The sequence below is a fragment of the Leguminivora glycinivorella genome, chromosome 1 (genome assembly GCF_023078275.1).
Source record: "Leguminivora glycinivorella isolate SPB_JAAS2020 chromosome 1, LegGlyc_1.1, whole genome shotgun sequence".
In the NCBI taxonomy this organism is placed as follows: Eukaryota; Metazoa; Arthropoda; class Insecta; order Lepidoptera; family Tortricidae; genus Leguminivora; species Leguminivora glycinivorella.
Genome location: NC_062971.1, coordinates 11,755,580 through 11,782,016, shown reverse-complemented (window position 1 = coordinate 11,782,016; position 26,437 = coordinate 11,755,580). Strand labels below are relative to the sequence as shown.

General features: G+C 36.4%; 1 protein-coding gene across 1 annotated transcript; it reads right to left on the bottom strand.

Moving 5' to 3' along the window:
* Positions 1-1,625: 1,625 nt before the first annotated feature.
* On the bottom strand, positions 1,626-25,469 carry LOC125229901. Its single transcript, XM_048134843.1, is given in 6 exon segments — positions 1,626-2,467; positions 2,470-2,610; positions 2,960-3,118; positions 5,028-5,158; positions 18,962-19,187; positions 25,225-25,469. Coding segments are annotated over 6 exon segments (777 nt in total). The 5' UTR covers positions 25,301-25,469; the 3' UTR covers positions 1,626-2,423.
* Positions 25,470-26,437: the final 968 nt, after the last annotated feature.

The window sequence follows — 26,437 nt, the reverse complement described above, 5'->3', positions numbered from 1 at the left end:
AGCCGTGTTTCATGAAAATCGGTCCACTATGTCACGGTCGGGGGTTTTTTTCAAAATTTTAATTTTGTGGTTAGGTTATATTGAGAGTACCTAAACGTTTCTATTAAGTAGACCAGGTACGGTAACCATCTGATGGTGGACAGGTTCGGATATCAGCTGCTTGATGGCTACAATAGCAGTACTACGCAGCAGTGAAGTGCAGTGAAAGCAGAGCGTGGGTGGACGCGAATCATACCACTATGCAGTCCATGCAAACGAGGATATCATCCAATAGGCTAGTTTCCTACTAGTCAAATCAGCTTCTTTTTAAGAACTGTCAAAACGATTTGCTAATAATATATGGAATTACTATGAAATACTGAGGAGTGACGTCACGGTCAATTCATTTACTTTTATATCTTTCTCTTTGACTTATTAAATAGAAATTATGCTTAAACAATTTAAACATAACTACTTTCCATATTTTTGTGGTACTAATTAATGTGGTGCTTTATTTCGTGCACTGCATAAAATATTTTATTTTAAGTACAGGAAACTAGCCTATTTTTGGTGGAACGGAAACTACAATTTAATTGCTAGATTAGGTACTATAGAACCTATTGTCGCTTTGACTACTGATGGATACATGATATACATTTCTAAAAAGCATAATTTGATTGATCAATTGACTAATTATGACATGGTTCTGCCGCATACGACGACTTAAATTGTCTGACAGTACTTATCATCGGTTGAGGAAATTCAGCACATGTTTGGTTACAGAAGAAAAGGAAAACTGCAATCACATCTATATTTATGTTGACTACTGTTATTCCAGTGTTGGTTATGTAAGTCAATAATTATATGTCCCTGGAACCCAAAACATTTATTTATTCCTTATCACACTCGCATAGTAAATCTGCAATTTTTTGCACGCAGACGAAGCGAGAGTTATAGAAAAATCGTTCTGCCTAGGGAGTTCTGAAATTTCTATACCATAATTAATTTCTCTATCGTTTTTCGGAAAAACATCGCGTGTAACGAATATTGCACAAAACTATACCGCTTTTAGTAAATATTAGATTAAGACAACTTAGATAGCTTTATAAGTAAATAAATACTACTTATTCTGTGATGCCATGTTCGACCGCAATTAACTTTTGCACATAGCGTTCCAGTATTTTAACCTATAAACGAGTCGTTACATAACGCAAGTGACACGGCATTTGAGCATGATTACGGCTTGCGTGCGCACGGGAAAACGCTGTCACAGAATCTTGTGCGATGCGCACATACTGCGTTATTCTGTTGAGGGGGAAGCAGTTGCATCTGCAGTTTTGCACTTGTACCGTTGCCTAATGTATTGTTGGTTGGCATGCGTAAAAGTCCATCAAGTTGACGGCGTCGTGACGGAGATTAGAATTCGTCGTATGGCAAGCTTGATGCGGCAAATTGTTTTGGTGTTGATTATAATTTATATAGGTAGGCGATATTATACAAGACAGTATGATTGTCGAAACGTCACTTAAACGACAATACACTTTAAGGTGTCTATTTACTTAAAAGTGACATTAGTTAATGGTCGTTACTATGTACCTAAGGAAATAAGGGAAATTTGGTACAAAATTTATTAAAAAACAAAAAGGTAACCTAATACTAAAGTATGTATTCAAAATGTAAGCAGGTACACCAGTTTACAAACAATCGTATCTAAAAAGCAGTCAGTTGTTTCCAAACCCCTGCATTGTATCCCAAAAGTATAAAAACAATATAAAATAAATTATATTAGTAAACTTAAATATCACACAAACACTGTAGAATGCTAGGTTAGACGTACATAGTACGATGATTTAGTGATCATTGATCATCATCAAATTGAGCAAATGTCTTTTAAATGTCATGTAAGTACGCCAACGTTACCAAAGCAAATGATTTAAAGACAAGGCACGTTTCTACATCTTTTACTTTACTATTACTAGACAGTTCGAAAAAAAGAATAACCAAATTTCGCAAAAGCTCAAGCATGAGCAAAAATAGAGTATTGAGGAGCATCAAGACTACAATTAATTTCGATTCTTCTTACTTGTGCTACCCCAAAATATTACACAGTTAATATGGTAAGCATTAGGTATACTAAGAAAAGCATACGGAGCAATCCATTGGATTGGAGAGCTTTGTTCCGAATAATATTATTTCGAGAGTTAGAAATTGTATAGACGCTTGAAATTAATGATTTTTGGCATAGTTATTGAATTTATCATATGCCACAAAGAGAAGTAACTCCCAAAAAATGTACCGTTCAACATAGACAAAATTATACAATGTCAACATTAGACAATATTAGAATGTTCCATTGACATCAAGTGTTGTAGCATTTGTGGCTCCATTTTGTACGGTTTTCTGCTCGTGCAAATATACTTTATTACTTATGTATGACTTTGTATCTATTTCTTTTCCTTCTCAAAGAACTCGGGCGTGATGGGTACGTGGAGATCTGCTGGTACGTGTAGGCGCTGAAGAAACGTTGGGTCACGTTCATGGCGTAATCGATGGCGTATTCTAGGATCGGGCCACCGAACTCTTGGGCTACCAGCTGAGAGTTCTGGTTGAGGACTTGAAGGATGTTTGCACCTGTAAGAAGGAAGGGCTTGACGTGAGTGCCATATAAGTAGGGTACCTTACAAATTATTTTGTATTTTTATATGTAGTATCTAGGTTCCAAAATATACCTATATATTTGTGTCTATGTCAAGATTTTCTAAATCGATTTTCGAATTTTTTTTAAATCAGTGTTGCTAACCCGCGAATTTAAAAATTTGCCGCCTTTTTGTAGTGACAAGATTTGGTTGACCGTATATACCAAATAATCAGATGTTGGCGGGGGTGAGCTATTTACTTTATAATATGACGTCATATATGTCAAATTAGTAGGAAAATAACTCACCCGCGTGACCTCAGCAATAATATAAAAATTACGTACTGATTTCAGCGCTTCCTCGGAACAAGTTAGTGAGGTTGAGCTTGAGGTCTGTGCCGTAGTCAGCCTTGTACTTGTACGAGTTGATCTTGTAGTGCCCCTCGCCAGTTGTTTTGTCCATCACCACTTTTTCCAATACCTCCAGGCGGATGCGCTGGTTCCCTGAATAACATAAGTAAAGTCGTATACTGGAAGTATCGTCTGAAAAAATAGCGAGTAACACTATTATATATTCTGTGGAGTGACTTAAAATAACACAATGATTATTCAATTTATAATAGAGCATCGTGTCTAATCAAAAAATTATCTGAAGACAAATCTAATCAAAACAATTATCTAAGACAAAAATCTTTTCCCCTCACTAGCTCGGAAACACGTGTTTTGTCCTTTAATACCAGCGGGTAAAAACGCATTTTATCCACTAGTGGGTAAAGTAATTTGACCTTGAATAAAGTTAAATTAACTGCTTTAAAATTGATAAAAGTAGGTGAATCTAGTAATAAAGATGATTTACCACCTGTGGAACTACTGGAAGCAGTGATAAACGCATTTTTTGCGTTGTATTAGTTTCCTCGCTATAGTGAGAAGAAAAGTTTTGTGTTACACTCGGGTGCAAATGTATTTTTCCCCTCACTAGCTCGGAAACACGTGTTTTGTCCTTTAATCCCAGCGGGTAAAAACGCATTTTATCCACTAGTGGGTAAAGTAATTTGACCTTGAATAAAGTCAAATTAACTGCTTTAAAATTGATAAAAGTAGGTGAATCTAGTAATAAAGATGATTTACCACCTGTGGAACTACTGGAAGCAGTGATAAACGCATTTTTTGCGTTGTAGATTCCTCGCTATAGTGAGGGGAAAAGTTTTGTGTTACACACGGGTGCAAATATATTTTACTTCTCGTGTGTTAAAAAACTCGCAAGTTCAGGATTCTATTCTCGAACCACTCGCTTCGCTCGTGGTTCAACTATAGAATCCTTTCACTTGCTCTTTTTCAATTCCACACTCGGCGTTAAAATACAACTTTGCCCCCTTGTATAACAAATAACTATTTCACTTTCTTACTTCTACCTAGTAGGTAAAAATCTCTTTACCTACTAGGTAGCTTTACATTCGTTAGAAACTACGTAAGCATGTTAATAAGCTAAGTCTGTTGAACAAAAAAGGGTTTCAGACATATAAATATCAATAGCGAAGGTGTTAAGGGTTTATTGCAAACAATAACATTAAGGTATAATTAACCTAAAGCGAACTTCAAACAAAAAGTAAATTAATACATAAATAAATTAATTCTTATTTTTGTCGGTCGTTTTGATCACTAATAATTACCATTTATTACTTGTACTACACGTAAGTAATTATTGTAATGGACTATACTCATACATACTTTAGATTGAATCAATCTAGAATATACCAATTTCGTACCTTGTTTGTGTTTAATAGTGTCAATAAAAAGGGACACGACCACATTTGAATGAAAATGTCCACCGATCACAGGCAAACAACATTTTTTACCTGTAATATTTTTGTCACTCATGAGAAAGTTCGAGCTTTTCTATCTCAATCTCAAAATTTGCATTTGAATAGGGTTGGACAACTTAAACATTTGTATCTTTTTTGCCGAGTTTGGGAAGACAACTAGTTTTGCGCGGTCTCCATTTAAATGCGTAATGTTATATGTGCGATCAATGCGACAACGCGATGAAACCGAAAGACACTTTTCAGAATAAGCTTTTAATAAATATCAATTATCGATGTTGTTGTATCTGTAATTTTACTTACTAAGTTTTCATAAGTTGTTACAGTTCCATTTCGTGCTGTGTGGGTATATAAATAAATATCTCTTTTTTTTTAAATAACACAGTCAACCAATTGGAACCCTACACTATGAACTTAATCGATTGTAAGGAATAAATAAAATGGTTGTAAGTCCAATTGGTTGAAAAATGTTATCGATTAAGTAAATCTAATATTTTATACTTGACAACATAAAGTCCTTGAACAGAAAAGTGCTCCCTCGTAACAGGGAAGAAAATTTTGTTTCCGAATGCATGATGTCAAAAAGAACTTACATATTTTGATCTTGGCGTTGCCATCGGTGTCCAGGTTGAAGAGCAGGATCCTGCCCTGCAGGCTGTAGTGGCCCTTGATGGTGAAGTTGCAGCGGATGTCGAAGATGAACTTGCGGGTCTCCCGCCGAGACCTGCCGAATAAGTACAAATCACTTTCTTTACGATTTAGGAGTGTCGTTAAACTATACACGGTGCTCGTGAGCATTGCGAGAGATTTTAACAGCATATGTGATTTTAATGTCATATATACTTTTCTGGATTTCTCCTAGTTTCAGAGGTATTACTAATTGAAAAAAAAAATCTTATTGTTACTCCGTACAAAAGGCTTTTTTAATGACGTTGATGCCATTATGGAGAATAGTCTCACTATCTTGATTGATAGATGTCAAAAAGGATTGTTAGAAAAAAAATCGTCAAAACTCATTTTAAGTGCCAGTTCTATGGATAACATTTACTTTTACTTTTAAAATACATTAATAATAGTAACAAAAATACAAAAAAAATATTTTTGCAAAATTCTCATTTGAATTTTTTTCTTGGCCTCAGAAATGCGTGGTCTCTCGCAATGCTCACGATCACCGTGTATTATACAAGGTGCCCTTAAGGAAAGGGAAATAATTAAACCACGCATTGGATGGGGCCAAAAGAAAAAAAATATATACAGTTGAGGAAAATTTAGCAGCAAAAAAATTTTTTTTTGTATTTTTATTTTTGATGTGTTTTTATTTTTTAATGTGTTTTTACATAAAAAGTAAATTTAATGTTATTCATAAAACTGGCACTTAAAATGGGATTCATTGTTTTTTAGGGTTCCGTACCTCAAAGAGGAAAAACGGAACCCTTATAGGATCACTCGCGTGTCTGTCTGTCCCTCTGTCACAGCCGATTTCTCCGAAACTACTGGACCGATTTACTTGAAATTTGGCACACGTATGTAAACCTGTGGCCCAAAGACGGACATGTAATTTAATTAAATGAAATTTAATTACAGGGGTCACTTTTGGGGGGTAAAATTGAAAATTAAAAATCAAAGTTATTAAAACTATATTGTGTTACATATCAAATGAAAGAGCATTTTATCAGCATCTGAAATATTTTTTTTTTATATTTTTTGTTTTGGTAATTTAGAAGTAATTTAAGAAAATAAGCAAAAAATGACCATTCCCCCCCTTATCTCCGAAACTACTTAGCGTAAAATTTTCAAAAAAATACACGAGATAGCCCTCTCCCTGTAGATTACAGGAAAACCTATTAGAAATCTACAGTCAAGCGTAAGTCGGACTTAAGAGAAAAAAACTTAGATTACGAATTTCACTCACTGCCGCTGCAAGTAGTTACTAAACGTCTTAAAATTGTGTAAGCGAGTTGGACAGGTATAAAGAAATTCATTTCTGTCTTTTTCCTTTTAGAACTTGTTCAAATTTTTTTTCATTTGTACAAAATGACTTAAGTTCCTACTAAAAAGGAGGCGCTTAAGACTGTTTATAAATTGACTGAGCAAAATTTTATTCAAATCGGTCCAAAAAAGGTGTCTGTTGACGAAAACATAGAATTTGTGCCACCGAAAGCCCAAATCTGAAGTCCATTTTGCTCTATCTCTTATCGTTTCCGAGATATATACGTAAAGTCTTGAAAGTGCGAAACGTTAACTTTGCCATCATAGTCGTTCAGGCGCTCATGAGTTCTTTGTATGGAAAAGTCGAAAACCGACTCGCACTTGACCAATGTTCATAGAACGTTGTGGTTTTTTTTTATTAGCAAAAATGACTTAAGCGCCTTCAGAAGTGCAGGTGCTTAAGACCGTTTGTAAGTTAAAGTTAGCTGTGATGGCTCAACGAAGAAAGAAGATTTCAATATCCTACTTATACATATTTCATTAATTTAACTATACAGTTTTTATTACTCAAGTCAAGCGTTACGTTAGCTATTGCTATTGAAAGGAAAACTTGTGTATAAAGCTTGAAACAAATTATGGGACGCGTCTGACGGACGCGGCTGACGACCGCGACTGATAAGCCGATGGCTTGCGTGGGCGACGGTCGCGCGATGGTCGCGCGACGGCGATGCGACGCATACGAAATCAAACCTTATCGATATGGAAGTAGACGATGCGATGAGACGTGAAGGCGACGGTCGCGCGACCGTCGCCCACGCGAGATACGGCGTAAGTGTGCACAGTCTTAAAACATTCAGCGCCTCAGATTGCGGTAGGACACCATCCGATTCATCCGAACGCTCAAGGCCACGTCCACGGTTTATGTCCAATAGTTTGCACAATTCAGTGTCATATTCATTATCTAGATCGCGGCAGTGGACGGCGTTCGTCGCGTTTTTAGGTGATTATCTGATTATCGATGGACTATCGCATCGTTCTAAACTACCGCGCAGCAGCGCGAACTGAATTAAACTTATGTTGGTTGCAATAAGACGTAGATTTGTTTAAAAATATGCACACTTGCCACCTGCGGTAATAAAATTTTATGGCTTGCGCGATGATCACATTTATTAATGTCATAACCGCCAATTACTTGCATTTGAAATTGAACTTTAATTTCTAAGAAATAACGTTGTTTTTGTAAAAAAATGAAAGTAGTTTTTACTACATTGCGAAGTTTTCGTTTGTCAACTAGACGCACACATTTGCAACTAAGCGATCGGACACTTTTGAGTGTCGAATTTGTAGGTGACAGTGTATCTAGCCTCGTGGCGCCGAATGTACTTTCTAAAGTACATAATGGTTTCAATGGAATTTTAACTCTCATAAACAAATAAAATATAATTTCTATTGTTTATAAAATTTTTCGAATAACTGAAATTGAATTCAATCTCAAGTACAATAAGAATCAAAATTCCCTAGCAAAAATTTTGTATGGTGGGCGCCACGAGGCTCGGGAAGTTTTTAAATTGATGTTATCGCATCGATCTACTGAGGGGGGCGGTGCCTACAGTAGTTGTAGTTGTATGCATACCTAGCTCACGCACACAGACGCGTCCACTGGCGCCGCGCCGGTGTCTGCGTGCGCTCTCTGCAATGTCTCTGCAAATTCTATGCACAGCGCAGAATATGCAGAAACCACATGGTGGTCTGTGGCAGAAACTCAATAGACATTTTTACGTGAAGTAACATGGTAAATTAAAAATTATCATTAGATACTTATTTGCGGAGGTGTAAACAATTTCCTTCGTTTTGCCATATATCAATAATTACCTATCTATATTAAATTAATTAATCCGTATACATTACATTTTTACAATTAAGTGTATGAATTATACTTTTTATCGTACGGTCAGCTACATAAATATCTATACACCTGTATTCATTCAATTTTGAACCTTCTTCTTCAGTAATAAGTTTCGATATATAATGTATTTACTAAATAATATTTTTAAATTTAAAAGTGGAAAATGTCTGCCTTGGGTGAGACTTGAACTCACGGCCTCTGAATCGATACTCCAGCGCAGACGTTTCTGCTAATCAGAAGTTAAAATTTAAATAATATTTATTTAGTAATTTCCCGCTAGAAACTTGCGTTAATTCTGTATACTTTTTCAGCTACCATAACCAAATTTGGATTAGATTAAAAAAACCTTTAAGTAAAACTTAGAACCTTTCAGATTGTTTTACTCACCCTTTCTGATGTTTACCATACTTTATACTTACTTACCTCGTTATTCATAAACGTACACTAAAGTTATCAAGCCGATAAATTTCGTTTGTCCCTTTCCGACGTATTGGTATGATAGAAAGGGACAAACGAACTTTATCGGCTGGATACTTTAGTGTATGAATAAGGGTGTTAAAATTTATAGCTACGAAATTTTACATAAAACACCTACTTTAAAATAAAATAAAAAATGTTGAATTTGGTTAACATTATAAAAGACCTAACGCAAGCTGTGCTAATTAGTTCGCGAATTCGTTGAGAGGTGGCGCTAAACACAATTATGCTCATTAGAGAACCTATACTTCTAGCCTAGCCCAGTCTTTAGAATTATGTGAGTAACGTAAAAGTTTTGTAGGTACGGAACCCTCGGTGGGCGAGTCCTCCTCATGGGCACCTTGTATAGTACCTATGATCTCTAGTTGGTATTATGTAGTTGTTTTTTATTCAATTATATATCTATTCTTTAATGTAGGCTTTAACATAAAGCTCCTATGGAATGTCAAGTTTAGACACTTATTTTTGTTACACGCATCATTGTTGTACCTGGTATTTACCGGGAGCTCGCTAAAAATCAAGAAGGTACCTAATTAATCACGGTCTATATGCTGGTCAATATACTCGTAAGACTAATGAAAATAACCTCAATTAATTAGCCACTTCTTATTCTTAAATTAAGAGACAAACGAGGATTGAATAGAACGACGAACCGTTTTTGAGCTTTTCCTCATAGAAAGCCCAGCTTGTCTCTATTTATAGATAGAGAGAAAAAATTGCACCTAACAGTTTATAAAATTTAATGTTGCCTTCGGTTACCGCGATAGTTATCATAAAATAAAACTATGGAAACGTCGGGATGTATTGTAAATTAATTGTACCTACGCGATATAAATTGCATAGTTTTATTTCATGAGTTTATCGAATTGTTAAAATAAGTACAAGGACTAGAGATTTCAACGTAAACACTGACCTACGAAACTAAGAACAGACCAAGTCTTAATAATGATGAGGCAGGCAATGCGTTTCGACATACCGGCGATAGCCTCTTCTACAATGAATAATGCATAGAGTTTTTCCGAGGTAATTACAAGATGCGTGAACACACGTTACGTTGTTACTTATTAACTACAATGCAGTGGGAAATCCTCTGGAAATGATGTCACAATTGTTTGACGGACACATGAGTTTCTCGAAGAACATTCAACTTATTCAAACACTAGCTTTTGCCCACCATTTCGCTAGCTATTATATATGCTGATGTCCTACGCGTTCTCAATGTCCATCTTAGGAACTCAATATATTCTGTTAAGTACGTTTTTCAGGTTGTTCAAAGACATAAAAATACGCTGAAATTGTATTTCCTATAGTCCACATAAAATTTAAACTATTATAAAAGCGGTGTCATAATTGCAACGCTGCGCCGTTTAACATAATTGAGGTTATTCAACGATGAGCGAGGCACACATTGATGTATCATTAGTACTAAAATATTGTCGAATATTTTGAATGGAATGCTTTTGACGATTTGTATGACAGCGATCACTTTCCTATTTTGGTGAAATCCTTAGTTAATAACATAACTCCTGATCCCATAATTATGCCAAAAAGATGGAAATTCTTGGACGCTGATTGGTCACAATTTAGAGAAGAATGTGATAACAACATTAGTAAATTAATTGACTTAAATTATGATACTGACGTTTCCATCAACGAAATAGTTACCAATTTTAATAACTTTATTTTAGAAATAGCAGAAAAATGTATACCAAAGTCATCGGGAAATTGTAAAAGAAAAAACTTAGTACCATGGTGGAACGAAGAATGTAAAATAGCTACTAAAGAGGCAAAAAAGGCTCAAAGATTATATTACAAATTTGCAAGAAATGATCATGATTCAAAATTAAAGATTGATTATAAGAAAAAGAGATCTAAAGCTAGAAGAGTACTTAAAGAGAGTAGTAAACAGTATTGGGAAAAGTTTATATCAACCATTAATAGTCATACACCTATAGGGACTTTTTGGAAGAAAATCCAAAAAATTAACAAGAAAAATACTAGATGGCATACTATTGTGTTGCAACACAATGATGGAACCTTAAGTGATGATCCTGTTGCTAACTCAAATCTATTGGCTAGCTCTTTTGCTTCTAATTCTAGTTCCACAAATTATGATCAAGATTTTAATGTTTTTAGAACTTCAGAAGAAGTTCTAAGTAAATTTGATTTTACTGATAACTCTAATACAATAAATAAGGAATTATCCATGCAGGAATTGTTATCAGTACTCCAACAGTTAGGAAATACTAGTCCCGGACCAGACAATATCCCTAATATCATTGTAAAACATCTGCCGATAAGTGGTTTAAATTATTTACTTAACCTCTATAATTATATATGGAAGAAACAGGTGTTTCCAGATTGTTGGAGAGAAGCTTTAGTCATCCCTATTTTAAAACCTGGAAAAATCCCGAGTTCTTCTGGAAGTTATCGTCCTATATCTTTGACATGCAACCTATGTAAAATTTATGAAAAAATAATAAGCAAAAGAATCAGATGGTATATCGAATCAAAAGGTCTTCTATCACCTTTTCAATATGGGTTTCGCCAAAATAGGTCGACGATAGATTATTTGATGAATATTGAAAATGAACTACTAAATGCTCTTGCCTGTGACAACTCGGTAATAGCTGTTACCTTAGATATCGAAAAAGCTTATGAAATGGTATGGAAACATAGAGTACTCGAGCTTCTTCATAATCTTAATATCAAAGGTAACACCCTGGCGTTCGTCAAAAACTTTCTATCAGATAGATATATCAGAGTCAGAATAAAAAATTATCTTTCAGACACTGTCTATGTAGAGAATGGTTTGCCTCAGGGTTCAGTTTTGAGTGTTATTTTGTTCCTCATAGCTATAAATGACATACTCACTGTTGTTGACAAACCTGTGAAAGGCTATCTATTTGCGGATGATTTAACTATAACTTGTAGTGGTAGAAACCTTGAACTTACAGCAAAATTAATTCAAAATAGTTTGAATGGCCTCCAAAAGTGGTCTGCTAAAACAGGATTTAAATTTTCTAAGACTAAGACTGAATTCATTGTATTTACAAAAAAGAAGAATCCAAACAAAACAGTGGAGTTATCATTAAATGAACATTTGATTAGAGAAGTTAATAATGTTAAAATACTGGGATTAACATTCGATAAAAAAATGACATGGAAAACTCATATAAATAACTTAAAATCTAATTGTCTAAAGCGAATGAGCATAATTAAAACTTTGTCGTCTTTATCTTGGGGTTCTGATAGCAATTGCCTTTTAAAAACTTATCGTAGTATAATAAGACAAAAAATAGACTACGGTTCAGTTTTATATGATTCGGCTAATATTGGAATATTGAATTCACTTGAGAGTGTACAAAACACGGCCCTGAGACTTAGTATTGGTGCCTTTCGTACAAGTCCTGTTAAAAGCATATTGGCAGAGGCTGGCGAAATGCCACTTTCATATAGGAGGAAAGCACTCTCCTTGTTTTATGCAACGAAAATTTTATCGCGGCCTGATTGTCCTACATATGAGCATTACGTCAAACAATCCGTTACTGATGATGAATTTAAATTTAACCCAGGTTTACATCAACCTTTCAAAATTAGAGTAGCAAGATATTTGAAAGAATTCCATCTTACTATTCCAGCACTATACCCAGTAATATTACTGACTGTTCCGCCTTGGGAACAATTACAAATACCGATTAACCTAGATTTAGCGGAAAATAAAAGGAGTGAAACGACAAATTACATATATAAAAGTCTATTTAATGAACTCAATGATAGTTTTGAAGATTGTAAAACGTATTACACAGATGGCTCGGTATGCAATGGCAAATCTGGATGTGCAGTTGTATCTGGTAACAAACACTACAATTATAGACTTGATGATTCCAGCTCAGTTTTTACATGTGAAGCTATAGCAATCTTTAAAGCATTAGAGTTAATTGAAAGGGATTCTAACGAAAAGAAACATGTGATTTACACTGATTCTAAATCATGCTTGATGGGCTTGCGGAACCCCAAGAACTCCCATCCGCTTGTCATGCATATTAAACAAAAAATTATTAATCTATTAGAAAAACATTTTAATTTTGAATTAGTCTGGATTCCAGGACATCAAGGGATTATCGGTAACGAAAAAGCGGATACAGAGGCTAAAAAAGCTACTGAAAATCTTCAGATAGATTGCTCCATTAAATCCAGCTACCCGGAATTTAAAAAACAAATCAAATCAATTGTCAAAATATTTTGGAATAATTCTTGGAAAAATGGTAATTTCAATGATTTGTCAAATATTAGAGATTCTATTTTTGAAACTCCACCAATACCCTTTACGTGTAGAAGAGATCAGATAGCTATCACTAGACTAAGAATAGGACACACAAACTTAACCCATTGCTACCTTATTACTAAGAATGAAAAGAGTAAATGTGATAAATGCGGTTTGGAGTTAACTATTAAGCATATTTTAATCGAGTGTTTAGCATATAAGGAAGAAAGAGAAAAATGTAAATTGCCTACAACCTTAAAGGACTGTTTGAATGATAAGAATCTGAATGTACTTAGATTTATAAAATTAATTGATGTATATAAAAAAATGTAATTCTCTTGTGGTCGCTAATGACCTTGTTGTTAAAAAGCGACCTTAAATAAATTAAAAAAAAAAAAAAAAAAAAACACAGTTAGGCGAAAAAAATGGCTACAGTCAAACTCTAGATCTTACGAAAAAGTACACAGAGTTGGTGACTTAGTCATTCGCCGACCGGCGTCGAATGACAATGTCGTCGTGCTCGGTTAAGAATTGTAAAAATAGCACAAAAAACACAAGAAAGACAGTGGGATAAGTTTTTTTACGTAAGTAATTCAAATGTATTGACAAATTATGTATAAACTCGATGCAATTTCGTGTTTTAGAATCAATTTAATTAATTGCAAAAATAAAGGATTTTCATGGAACAAAAAGGTACGGAGTCGCTATTATTTTATTTACATCTACTTACATGCGTTTTCTTATACATGTGCCTATTGACGAAAAAGTAGGTAGGCAGTGTACAGTAGCCATCAGATATATAGCAACGAACGAGATGTTCAAAAATATCTGAACATACACTCACACGTTTTCTGATATCTTTGAGTACCTAACTCGTACGTTGCGATATATCTGACAGTATATTTTTTTCCCCTCACTAGCTCGGAAACACGTGTTTTGTCCTTTAATACCAGCGGGTAAAAACGCATTTTATCCACTAGTGGGTAAAGTAATTTGACCTTGAATAAAATGAAATGAACTGCTTTAAAATTGATAAAAGTAGATGAATCTAGTAATAAAGATGATTTACCACCTGTGGAACTACTGGAAGCAGTGATAAATTCTTTTTTTTTGCGTTGTAGTTTCCTCGCTATAGTGAGGGGAAAAGTTTTGTGTTACACTCGGGTGCAAATGTATTTTACTTCTCGTGTGTTAAAAAACTCGTAAGTTCAGGATTCTATTCTCGAACCACTCGCTTCGCTCGTGGTTCAACTATAGAATCCTTTCACTTGCTCGTTTTTCAATTTCACACTCGGCGTTAAAATACAACTTTGCCCCCTTGTATAACAAATAACTAATAATACGTGTAGCAAACTTGAAATGGCAGATTTCATCACTTTGTCTCGTATGTACTTTAATAGCGTTATATTTTAATTCAAGATTCCCTCGGGATCCCAAGGTGGTGACAACACCGTCCGTCTACATTACTAATTAAAACTTAACCAAATATACTCAAAATAAACTAAGAAATGCCATCAGCATCCTCGGTTAAGTCATAAGTGCCTCTAATATAGGCCTATATTAGAATTAAGTTTTTAGTTTCATTTATACTGTAATTATTCTGTATCTATTTTGTCAGGAAGTATTAGTTTTAAGACTCATGTCTACTTGCTATCCCGAATCCCTTCATTATCGTAATTGGAAGAAAGTATACCTACCAGTGCACAAATTACTTATTCACATCACCTTCCGTCCTTAAATGGACTTTTTCTTCCCCGCTAGGAGAGATCAAAGTAGTACTTTTCTTCCCTGCTAGGAGGGATCAAAGTGGCACTTTTCTGTTCAAGGACATTTATTTGCCGGTATAAAATATATTTTTTTGATAAACTTGTTGATTTGTTGAGTTATTATCTCATCATCCCCCTAGCGTTTTCCCGGCATATGCCACGGCTCAGGGAGAGCCTAGGGGTCCGCTTTGCTGAGTTATTATCTAATAGTATTAAATAAATCTGTTTCATCTCTATGTTCCTTCATTTTTCTCTTAGGTGGTGTGAAAAGCAGTATGTGTCACACGGTAGCAAAATTATTTTCACCTTGGGCGTTAACACTTGAATCCCTCATTACGCTCAGGATTCCATTTTAGAATCCCTCGCTACGCTCCGGATTCTATTATATAATCCTCCGCTACCTTTAGGATTCAATGTACGCCCTCACCGTAAATTTATCATTTTGCTCCCCTGAGACACAATCTATTATTTGGGTTGTATTTATCGAAATAAATATTGTTGCCGGTTTTACAGGTGGTTAAAGATTTTCACGATTGTTGTATGGGAGCCCCCTTAAAAACGTATTTTATTTTGTTTTTAGTATTTGTTGTTATAGCGGCAACAGAAATACATAATCTGTGAAAATATCAACTCTCTAGCTATCACGATTCTTGAGATAAGCCTGGTGACAGACAGACAGGCAGACGGACGGCTAGACGGAAAGTCTTAGTAATAGGGTACCGTTTTTACCCATTGGGTACGAAACCCTAAAAAAAGATTATATTTACAATAAAAACCTAGGTATACTGCCAATTTGGCAAACAAGTGAATTTGTTTATTATAATAAATGTCTTAAGTCAAACCTTGTATATAAAATGTAAAAAGTGTAAATAAACTTATTTTGTTATAAGAGGTTTTTTATTACTCAACGTGCCTAATATTATTTATGCGACTCCATGCATCCGATATTCTGATGACTTGTAGTTTTGACATTGATTGTTTTTCTAATGACGTTTCAGTAGTTGCCAGTATCGCGGTGATCGGACGAAAACGGTTTATATGTTACTTATTTGAAAACTAGTATCGAACGGTTCACGAATTTGATTCTTACGGCTTACATAACAAATTCGGTTTTCAAAAAACAGATATATTTTGATTTTAGGTTTAAGTTAGCGTTATTTGCACCTATCTGAATAAAGTTGGAATGTCATTGAGGCCATTTTTTTCGACTTTTTTGTTCGGGACTGTGCGTCTATAGGTATATATTTAGTCTAAGGAGGCACATCAGGAAATTACATTCCGATAGTGTTTGAGATCTTATGATTTTTTAGGTTAACGTGTAACAAGTCCATTAAGTATCATATTAAAACATACATGCTCATGCATATTTATTTTCCGTATATCGTAAAAATGTTGATGGCTCAGTTATTATACTATATAATCCATATACTAATAACAATAGGTTGGACTTTAATTTCATCATCACATGTTGGGAACTTCTACTCCTAAGCAGAGATCAAGGTCAAAAAACATTTGTACTAACGAGTCAAGGTACATACATAAAAAAACTGTATGATCTCTTTTATGAGGCAATAACAGCAAATATTGTCCGTGTAAATATTGCATGGGACATGGTCATAATATGGTCAATGCCAATGGCTAGCAAGTTAAGTGTAGGGTTTAAAGATAATATTCGTGGGTAATGGTTTTAAATTTAATATCGTGATATGTAAATATTTTAGCCTGTGTGGTGACGGGTTAAGAATTTCACCACCCCCTTTCTTCCCGTGGGTGTCGTAGAAGGCGACTATGGGATATGGGTTAAATTGTGGCGTAGGCGAGAGGCTGGAAACCTGTCACTGCAATGTCACAGTTTCGTTTTCTTTCAACCCTTTGTTTGCCAAGAGTGATACTGAAGCTTTAGTAGTTTCGTGTGCTCTGCATACCCCTTTATGGGATACAGGCGTGATTGTATGTATGTATGTTGTATGTATGTATGTAAATATTTCACAAAAGAGTTGGCCTTTTTGAGACACAGCGTTTAGAAAACCTTGACGCAAAACGCCATTCCCGGAAGACCAGACCAAAGCCGACACAGCTGGCCAGCTATATTGTGCTCCGTGTAATCGCACGTTTAAAACCATGTTCGGTTTTGTGAATCATTTAAGAGCTCACCAAAACCAAAACTCAGACCACATGGACTAACAAGGAGTCGCCATAGCCGGATACGGTTTGGACGACGATGATGATCCTGTTCAAATGCGTGATGATGATGATGATGATGTAAATATTAAAAATTAACGTTAAATTAAATAACCGATTTTGGGATGCATTTTTTAATGGACAAAGCTATCGCTACAGTTTAGTTCTAAGGATAACGCGCTTCGCCTTCGGAAATATTTCGTAAACTTATCTGCGTTTCTGAGAAGGTATTGCATCTTATACGTAGCTAATCTTGATGCTATTATTTTAATCACCAGTTGACATTCCTTGACATAAAATGGCAACATAAATGTACCTTTTATCTTTGCGAGAAATAAATGATAATTAACTAGATTGACTATAAAACTACCGTCTGTACAGTCCGATGCTCTTGACCTGCTGTGTCAGTTATTATGCATCATGTATAAATGCTAATGTCGTTAATCTCTTGGTCAAGAATAAATCATTTAGCATGTCATTTCGAAAGCTGTATACTTTACTTGAAACATGTTTAAGTTCACAGGAACAAAGAACACTCGACTATTCATTGGTTTATAAATGAATTAATAATAGGCAAAGTGGCAACTAATATTAAAGTACTTATTGTAGGTACTGTTTATGGTCAATAAAACTTAGTTAATTTATGATATATGTAATTAATAACGAATGGCATTGCTTATTTTGTTTGTTAAAATAAATGTAAATAGATGAAGAGAAGTAATAGGTACTTTAATCGGAATATCAACCTGCATAATTTCAGCTTTATTGCAAAGAAAAATAACTCGACTTCTATTCATTGGTGTATTGAAAAATTCATAATATCTATTTAGGAACAAGTTGTGAGAATTATTTTACCATTAATGCTCAAAAAACAGTAAAATTAAAACTTAATTTATGAAATATATACGTAGGTACGTATAATTCGTTATAATAACGAATGAAATTCCTTATTTCACTGTTAACAGTATAGATGGAGAACAGGGAGCATATTTATCAGTTTATCAGAGATCCTAGATATCATATGGGTATATCCGTGATACACTTGTTGACCACGGTTGGTATGGAATTCCTCTCGATAATTAACCTTTGAGATAATTCGCAGATTGTTATAAAAAAAAACAATACCTAGTTTATATTATACATTGCACTCCAAGGGCTTTGCATCCGTGTAAATACCTAATAAATAATTATCGAATACTCACGAAACTTTGAGCGGCACGCAGTCCGATCCGATCAGCCTGCCGTTATGGAAGGTCATCTTGACATTGCCAGGCAGGTTCATGCTGATGTTCCTCCAGGCTGCCCTTCACCAGTCCGGGGATGGCTTTGCATCCGAGTAAATACTAAATAAATAGCTATCGAATACTCACGAAACTTTGAGCGGCACGCACGTACTGAGCCCAATCAGCCTGCCGTTATGGAAGGTCATCTTGACATTGCCAGGCAGGTTCATGCTGATGTTCTTGTCCAAGTACAGCGAGTCTAGGGACGGGATGTTGGCCTCTGGGCTGCCCTTCATCAGTCCGGGGATGGCTTTGCATCCGAGTAAATACTAAATAAATAGCTATCGAATACTCACGAAACTTTGAGCGGCACGCACGTACTGAGCCCAATCAGCCTGCCGTTATGGAAGGTCATCTTGACATTGCCAGGCAGGTTCATGCTGATGTTCTTGTCCAAGTACAGCGGGTCTAGGGACGGGATGTTGGCCTCTGGGCTGTCCTTCATCAGTCCGGGGATGGCTTTGCATCCGAGTAAATACTAAATAAATAAATAGCTATCGAATACTCACGAAACTTTGAGCGGCACGCACGTACTGAGCCCAATCAGCCTGCCGTTATGGAAGGTCATCTTGACATTGCCAGGCAGGTTCATGCTGATGTTCTTGTCCAAGTACAGCGGGTCTAGGGACGGGATGTTGGCCTCTGGGCTGCCCTTCATCAGCCCGGGGATGGCTTTGCATCCGAGTAAATACTAAATAAATAGCTATCGAATACTCACGAAACTTTGAGCGGCACGCATGTACTAAGTCCGATCAGTCTGCCATTATGGAAGGTCATCTTGACATTGCCTGGCAGGTTCATGCTGATGTTCTTGTCCAGGTACAGCGGGTCCAGGGACGGGATGTTGGCCTCCGGGATGCCCTTCACCAGTCCGGGGATGGCGTCGAGTGTGGCCTGCGTGAAGCATTCGTCTGACAGCTCGGAGCATGGGTGGATGAAGTCCGCTGGAATTTCGAGATAAAATTATTGTTTTGGGAATTTTTTCGTGAGATTTATTATGAAGCTTTATAATTTTGCTCTCTCATTATTCAACTTTTATTCATAAGGTATTCGAAAATGTTCGAACATATCACAATCATAATTAGGTTTGGGACTTTTGGATGCTCGCTAATATGGTTCTGGCATCCGCAGAGTCGCCATTATGTTAAAAAAAAATTTTCGAAGTCAAAGTCAAAGCCTGGAAATAAAACATGTTAGATGTCATGATCTATACGTATACCGGTTGGAGACGAAAATCTGGAGATGGTTAAACAATACGTTTATCTTGGACATATTCTATCTTTTGATAAAGAACAACAAGACAAGGAGATATCCAGGAGAATCCAGCTAGGCTGGGCGGCATTCAACAAACTAGCGGACATCCTTAAGTCAAATAATGTTCCACAATGCCTGAAGACTCGTCTCTTCAACCAGTGTGTCCTGCCCACCATGACATATGGTGCCGAGACATGGACGCTCCCTAAAAAGGCTGTGCATAAGATACGGGTAGCACAGAGAGCGATGGAGCGCACCATGCTCGGCATTAAACTCCAAGATCGAGTGAGGAATGTCGAGATCCGACGCCGCACCAAGGTGCGGGACGTGGGTGACGTCATTTCCAAACTAAAATGGAATTGGGCGGGGCATGTTGCCAGGCAGAGTGATGGCAGGTGGACTAAAATGTTGACCGAATGGTGGCCGTTATCGGATGTAAGAAGCGCCTGGCATCCGTTGGCTCGTTGGGTGGACGACATCCGAAAAACTGCGGGGCACTTCTGGATGAGATTAGCCCAGGACCGGGATATGTGGCGTACACGAAGGGAGGCCTATGCTCAGCAGTGGGCGATTAATGGCTGAAATGATGATGATGATGATGATACGTATACCTATAATCAATATGCAATTAATTTTATCACACGTGTCGAAGTTCACAATTGACGCGATATGCATAATATATACTATATACGTACCTACTTGTACCTACGATTTACTTTACTATGCATCCTCTTTGATACTTGTGTTTTGTTTGACAGACTACTGACATCTATTTCAAATAAAAATAAAAACACTTGAGTAATAAGTTGTCAGTTCAAATGAAATATCGTTTACGCAATTTGTAACAAAATTTTAAAATGAATAATTTTACGACTTGCGAAATTAAATCCTGGTTAGAGCCGTATCAGGAATTAAAATATGACGAAGAAAAGTCTAGTATATTTTGCTCTTTATGTGATGTTCATTTCAAGGCCGGAAAAAAAGTATTTATTGCTAACCATATTAAAAGTGTATGACAGTGTATCCCATTAAAAAAACTGTGGTGAATATAGCTTGTTGTTAGATTGGATATAGATATTGTTGTTAGATATTTTATTTCCAGGCTTTGACTTTGTCTTCGAAAAATTTTTTTTAACATAATGGCGACTCTGCGGATGCCAGAACCATAGCGAGCATCCAAAAGTCCCAAGCCTAATCATAATAAACTTTTTTATTCTCTGAATAACTGTCTAGGCATAGCTGGGCATTAACTCGTTAATCCGTTAATCGTTAATTAACGAAGTTAACATTTCGATTAACGGATTAACTTTTAAGTTAACTTTAAAAAATGTTAACGGATTCGTTAACTTCCGTTAAATTTTATCGAGTCCGTTAATCGTTAATCCAGCATGCCAAGCGGCTCGCTGCGCCGCGAAAACCACGTTCTTACTGCTACTGTAAAAGCCCGTAGTACGGCAAAACCTAGGATTATTCGGTAAAAGCAGATCCGTCGGTTATAAACAATCTAAAGACCAATTGGCGACTTTGGACCACTTATTCGAGATCTTCTACATCTTATTAGGCGTGCTAGATCGATCACTAACCTGGGAATAGAGTGCAATCATCAGGCAAGACAGACAAATCGCACAACCGACGCATCGAGTTAGTCCGGCGCGGGCCTTAGATTACTCTACCAAATTATCGTGGCCCACAATCGAGTTGTCATCTCAAATCTCAATCTGAAGAACCGACGCACCACGATCGCGACCTCACATGAATGACCCAATAATTACCAATCCGAAGTAAAACCTAGGATTTAGCGAACCAACGGCGGTAAAAGCCCGAAGAGACCGTAATTATTACATTTCGGTTTTTTACCGATTGGCGTCACAAGTTTTAATGGTTTTTGGTGGATACTTAGTAAATAGAAATACATAATACCTACAGTGAAGTCCTATTTTTATGACGTGTTAACGGATTATCGATTAACTTTAACTTCCGTTAAATCTACCGAAATGTATCGCTTTAACGATTAACGAAGTCAACTTTTTAAGTAACGGATTAACGATTATCGAAGTTAACTATTTGATTAACGGTGCCCAGCTATGTGTCTAGGCAAGTAGACTTAGACACGTTAGAGTATCCTAACTTTGTGAAGTATTCTTGATAAGGAAGATAATTCGTTTTAAGGTACAGCGGGACAAATCTCGACTGGGGGACAAATGTATCGGGTCCATTTTTAGGGTTCCGTAGTCAACTAGTTCCTAGTTAGCTAGTCTTATAGTTTCGCCTTGTCTGTCTGTCCGTCCGTCCGTCCGTCCGTTCGCGGATAATCTCAGTGACCGTAAGCACTAGAAGACTGAAATTTGGTACCGATATGTATATCAATCACGCCGACAAAGTGGTAAAATAAAAAGTGAAAAAAAATGTTTTGTTAGGGTACACCCCCTACATGTAAAGTGGGAACTGATTTTTTTTTCATTCCAACCCCAACGTGTGATATATTGTTGGATACACAGATGTCATATATACCATAGATCAAGCAAACGTATCTACTTAGCGTGTCAAATGAACTCAGTGAAATCCACTGAGTTGTCCGTCTTTAATCGCAGCTTGCAGCTTTCGGGCGTCAATTTTTGTAAGTTGAAGTCAATCAAAACATAAAAAATGCCTCGTTACGTGATATTCAATTGCAACAACACAAAAATTATGAACAATCAAGAGCCTGAGACATATTTAAAATTACAGGCAAGAAACAACTTCAGTACAAAATTTGACACGCTCGGCCCCTATACAAATAGATGAACTTGTTTCTTCTATCTAGTTCTGTGGTTGGATAGGTATTTAAAAATGAATAAGGGTTTACTACAATCATTTTTCGATAATATTAATATTTTCTGAAATAATCGCTCCTAAAGGAAAAAAAAAGTGTGTCCCCCCCCTCTAACTTTTGAACCATATGCTTAAAAAATATGAAAAAAATCACGAAAGTAGAACTTTGTAAAGACTTTCTAGGAAAATTGTTTTCAACTTGATAGGTTTAGTAGTTTTTGAGAAAAATACGGAAAACTACGGAATCCTACACTGAGCGTGGCCCGACACTCTCTTGGCCGGTTTTTTCCGGTTATATATGGTAATAGGCGTGTTCAGTGGATACATGTAGAACTCATTAACATAGTGTAATAATGGAAAAAATGGATTAGTTACAATTGGGCCCCAGCCGAGATTTGCCCCGCTGTACCTTATTAAATATTTATGCGTCAAAGTAAATTAGTTCGGTGGATTAAACTAAGCAGGTTTGTAAGCAAGATAAATACTTGACGCAAGCGTGGCCGCGGCCGCGTTAGTAAGTAAATGAGCCCTAAGTTCTGTCGCAAACGTATGCGCATGCCTAAAACCTGGTTGATTCACGAAACGATACTGCGCAGAACTGCGCCTAGCCAAAGTGACAATCGCTCATGCTATATGGCGTTCGAAATGCCGCTGGTTCTGTCGCGTATACCGAAGACCGATAGAGAGAGATAAAACTACGATCTACGATACACTACGGATCGTGATTGATTTTCAACTTGTCTAAGCACTCTGGCGCAGCTACTTTGATGTCCAAAAATACTCGCATAGAAGATATTTTGAACCGAGACCCTTGTACGCTGGGTAAATGTTACGCTGTCGAACAAATGTAGCTATGAAACCTGTGCTTGTACCTATAACAGTTTAATTCGCAGTTACCGAGCGAAAGGGAGCGTAATTATGACAAATACCTAATTTATGTTCAAAACTTGCTATCGGTCTGCTACAGACTTCTAGTTAGAGGCAGTTACTATGATCCCAGGGATCTGTAGGTATGTAGGTAGGTAGGTAATACAGCAAGGACCCGTCATAACTTGAAAACATAGTAGGATAAAACATTTACGCCGTGGCTTGCGTGGGCGACGGTCGCGCGATGGTCGCGCGACGGCGATGCGACGCATATGAAATCACCTTATCGATATGGAAGTAGACGATGCGATGAGACGCGACGGCGACGGTCGCGCGACCGTCGCCCACGCAAGACACGGCGTTAGGAAAAGAAAACGTCACTTCTGTGAACTATATTCTAAAAGTTAATGACTGGTATATTATTACACGTTATCTGTTTTTGTTATTTAGTCTCAAGCAGGTATACCTACTCAAAAAATGTGTAGATTTCCTTAACTTTTATCATGTCCACAAGAGAGATAAAAGTTAACAATGTACGACTCAGTAAGTAGGTACGAAATGCACAAAAATTATCAATAATACATAATAACTAGGTGCAGTAGGTACCTACCTACATACATGAATAAATCCCGAAGGGCATCTTAAGCGCATACTACACGAGCGCACCGAGTGTAGTGAGAGGAAGTCCGTTGCATCGATTGCAAACAATCTGAACGGAATTTGTTCCGGTTTTCACTGTGACCTCAGCTTTATATCCTCGAGAGTTTAATGCCTTTATAATTTATACAGGCGAAACCAAGGTGACCTAAAGTATTGCATATTTATTAGTCTTACTTCCGTAGTTTTTACTGTATTTAAATTAGGATCCAAATTACTGCTCGCCCAATCTGGGGTCATCATCATCCCATCTGACCCGAAAAAAAAAATAATTGACAAGTATTTCAACGATGCTCTTTTATTAAATAGAGAATAAAGCTTCTAGCGTTGAAGTGTTGGTGGCCTAGGGGTAAGAGTGTGAGACTTTCAATCCAGGGTAAGTAGCCAAATGCCTAAACGCTTATTAATAATATCGTTATCGTAGCTATCCCTATTCCTCTTTGGCGTCTAGAGTCAAAAATTGTCATTTCGGCTAGGCAGTGATCGCGGGTTCAGAGTTCGGTTCGCACTAGTTACTTATTATTACTTGTGTGCGACAAATCATTTGATGAGCCAGCCATTTTGATTCATTCGATGAAGGTAAACATCGCGACGAAACCGGACTGGACCACTCGGAAATTCTAATAAAGAAGGTCCTATTGCACATGAAGAATAAAGAGCCCTTAATGAACGAAACGCACATTTGATTCCATGGACCGATTAGCCTATACTGATTTGTGAATTTTAAATTGGGATATTTTTTCTTCACGAGTTTGTCGCATAAGTTACCATCTTGTCAGGATTTCATCACATGGAAATACCTTATTGCACTTGGAGCATAAGAATTCTTCTGTATTGGAAAACAACAATTACTTATTATTTCACCAACCTCTTTTGGCAGTTCTTTTGAACAAAATATTCTACTCACATTTATTTTTGACTAAAATAGTATAAAACTGTCATTAACCGGACAGGAAAATGAGGACTTTGTTTGTATGGTGAAGCGGTATTGACGAATGAAAGTGAACATGGTTATAGGAAAATTATTCGTTTATATGAATACTAACAAAATTCAATGTGTCAAATTTCAAATGTACATAAACATATTCGGTGATAATGATAACTTACTTTAGCGAACGTTTATGAATGAGGAGAAGAAAATCGAATTAAAAACATATGTACCTATTCATAATCATTCGGCAATCAGAATCTGTCATGGCAGAGATATCATGCTGCTATCTTTCGGGAAAACAGTTTCTTTAATCCAGGAAAAATTAAATAAGTTATCTTTATTGTCATAATTATTATTTATTATAGTATCCTTTCTTAAATAATAAAAAAAAAACTGTTAAAATTGATATCACGTCAAAACCATAGAGTTTAAGATTATCGAAATATGCTAAAGGTACTCACGTAACGGTATCAACTGCAAACTGCACTGAAGGCACACAAACACGTACACCACCAACACTGGCCACCCGCTCCTCATTTTAAATCCCTAAAACGCCTTAAAATAAAAGAAATACAAATAAAATTTTCAAATTTGGAACGCGAACGTTCGAAATCTGATTTGTATTCTCTATTAGCTATGGTGCGTGTTTTTCTCGTTTGACGCGGACGCCGAATGGCTCCTTAGAGAAACCGCGCGCAACTGGTGTTTAAAACTTTGGAGTTGTAATTAAATGCCTCAAGGACTTAAGACTAGGTTTCTTGTTCGCGATTACACTAGTAAGTATGTTCACTTACTGGCACTGAAGGGAAAGGAGTTTTCAGTTAATGCTTATTTATACTTTTGCTTTTAACATTGATAAACGACCTGACTTGACCTATACAAAATATTTTACACTTTCAGGAATTAAAACGACAGGTGATTTCCATCGCCATTTAAGTAGTTCCTTCCTCAAAACCACGAAAATGAATCAGTACAAATATAAAATCCGTTCAAATTTCAAGGGACAAATGTTTCTTTATAAAAAATGTTCACATGCATAGTTTATGGCAAATCGCAAACCGTGCATATTGAAGAGCTAAAAATGTATGCTTTACACGTCTCAAAACAGATTACATCTGTCATACATGCGTCTAATAAATCATACGAATGAAATCCCAGCCTAAGGCTGTGGGAACAGTCGTGCAAAGCGTTTAGAGTGCAGCTCGTGTTGAAACTGCAGTGTCGCAAGCCTAGGCAGAGACGAACCCTATCCCAGCTTGGCTTAGACAGCCTTAAAAATCTGCTAAAGCGTTTGTAGTAGTGCGTCAATGACATACTTATGCAGATACAGTTATTTTATAATACTTAAGCAATTAAATACAAAACTATTTCATAACGCATTAACTGTCATGGAGCGTAAACTAGGAACAAACTTGTACGACGGTGAACGCATATATGCGTAATGCGTATGCTTGCAGTAAATGTCTGGTAAATCTGGGTCTGCAGTAAATGGCAGTTCTCCAGTAATGGATCCCCCATTATGGACAGTGAAATAAGTTTAAAATTTTACTTTAAAGCCAACTGATACTCAATGAGTCAATTTTATATACCCCAAATAAAATTAGTTTGCGTTATTTTAACATAGGATTAGTTCTTGTAAATTTTGGTTTCATAAATTGTTCCTTGTCCATCATA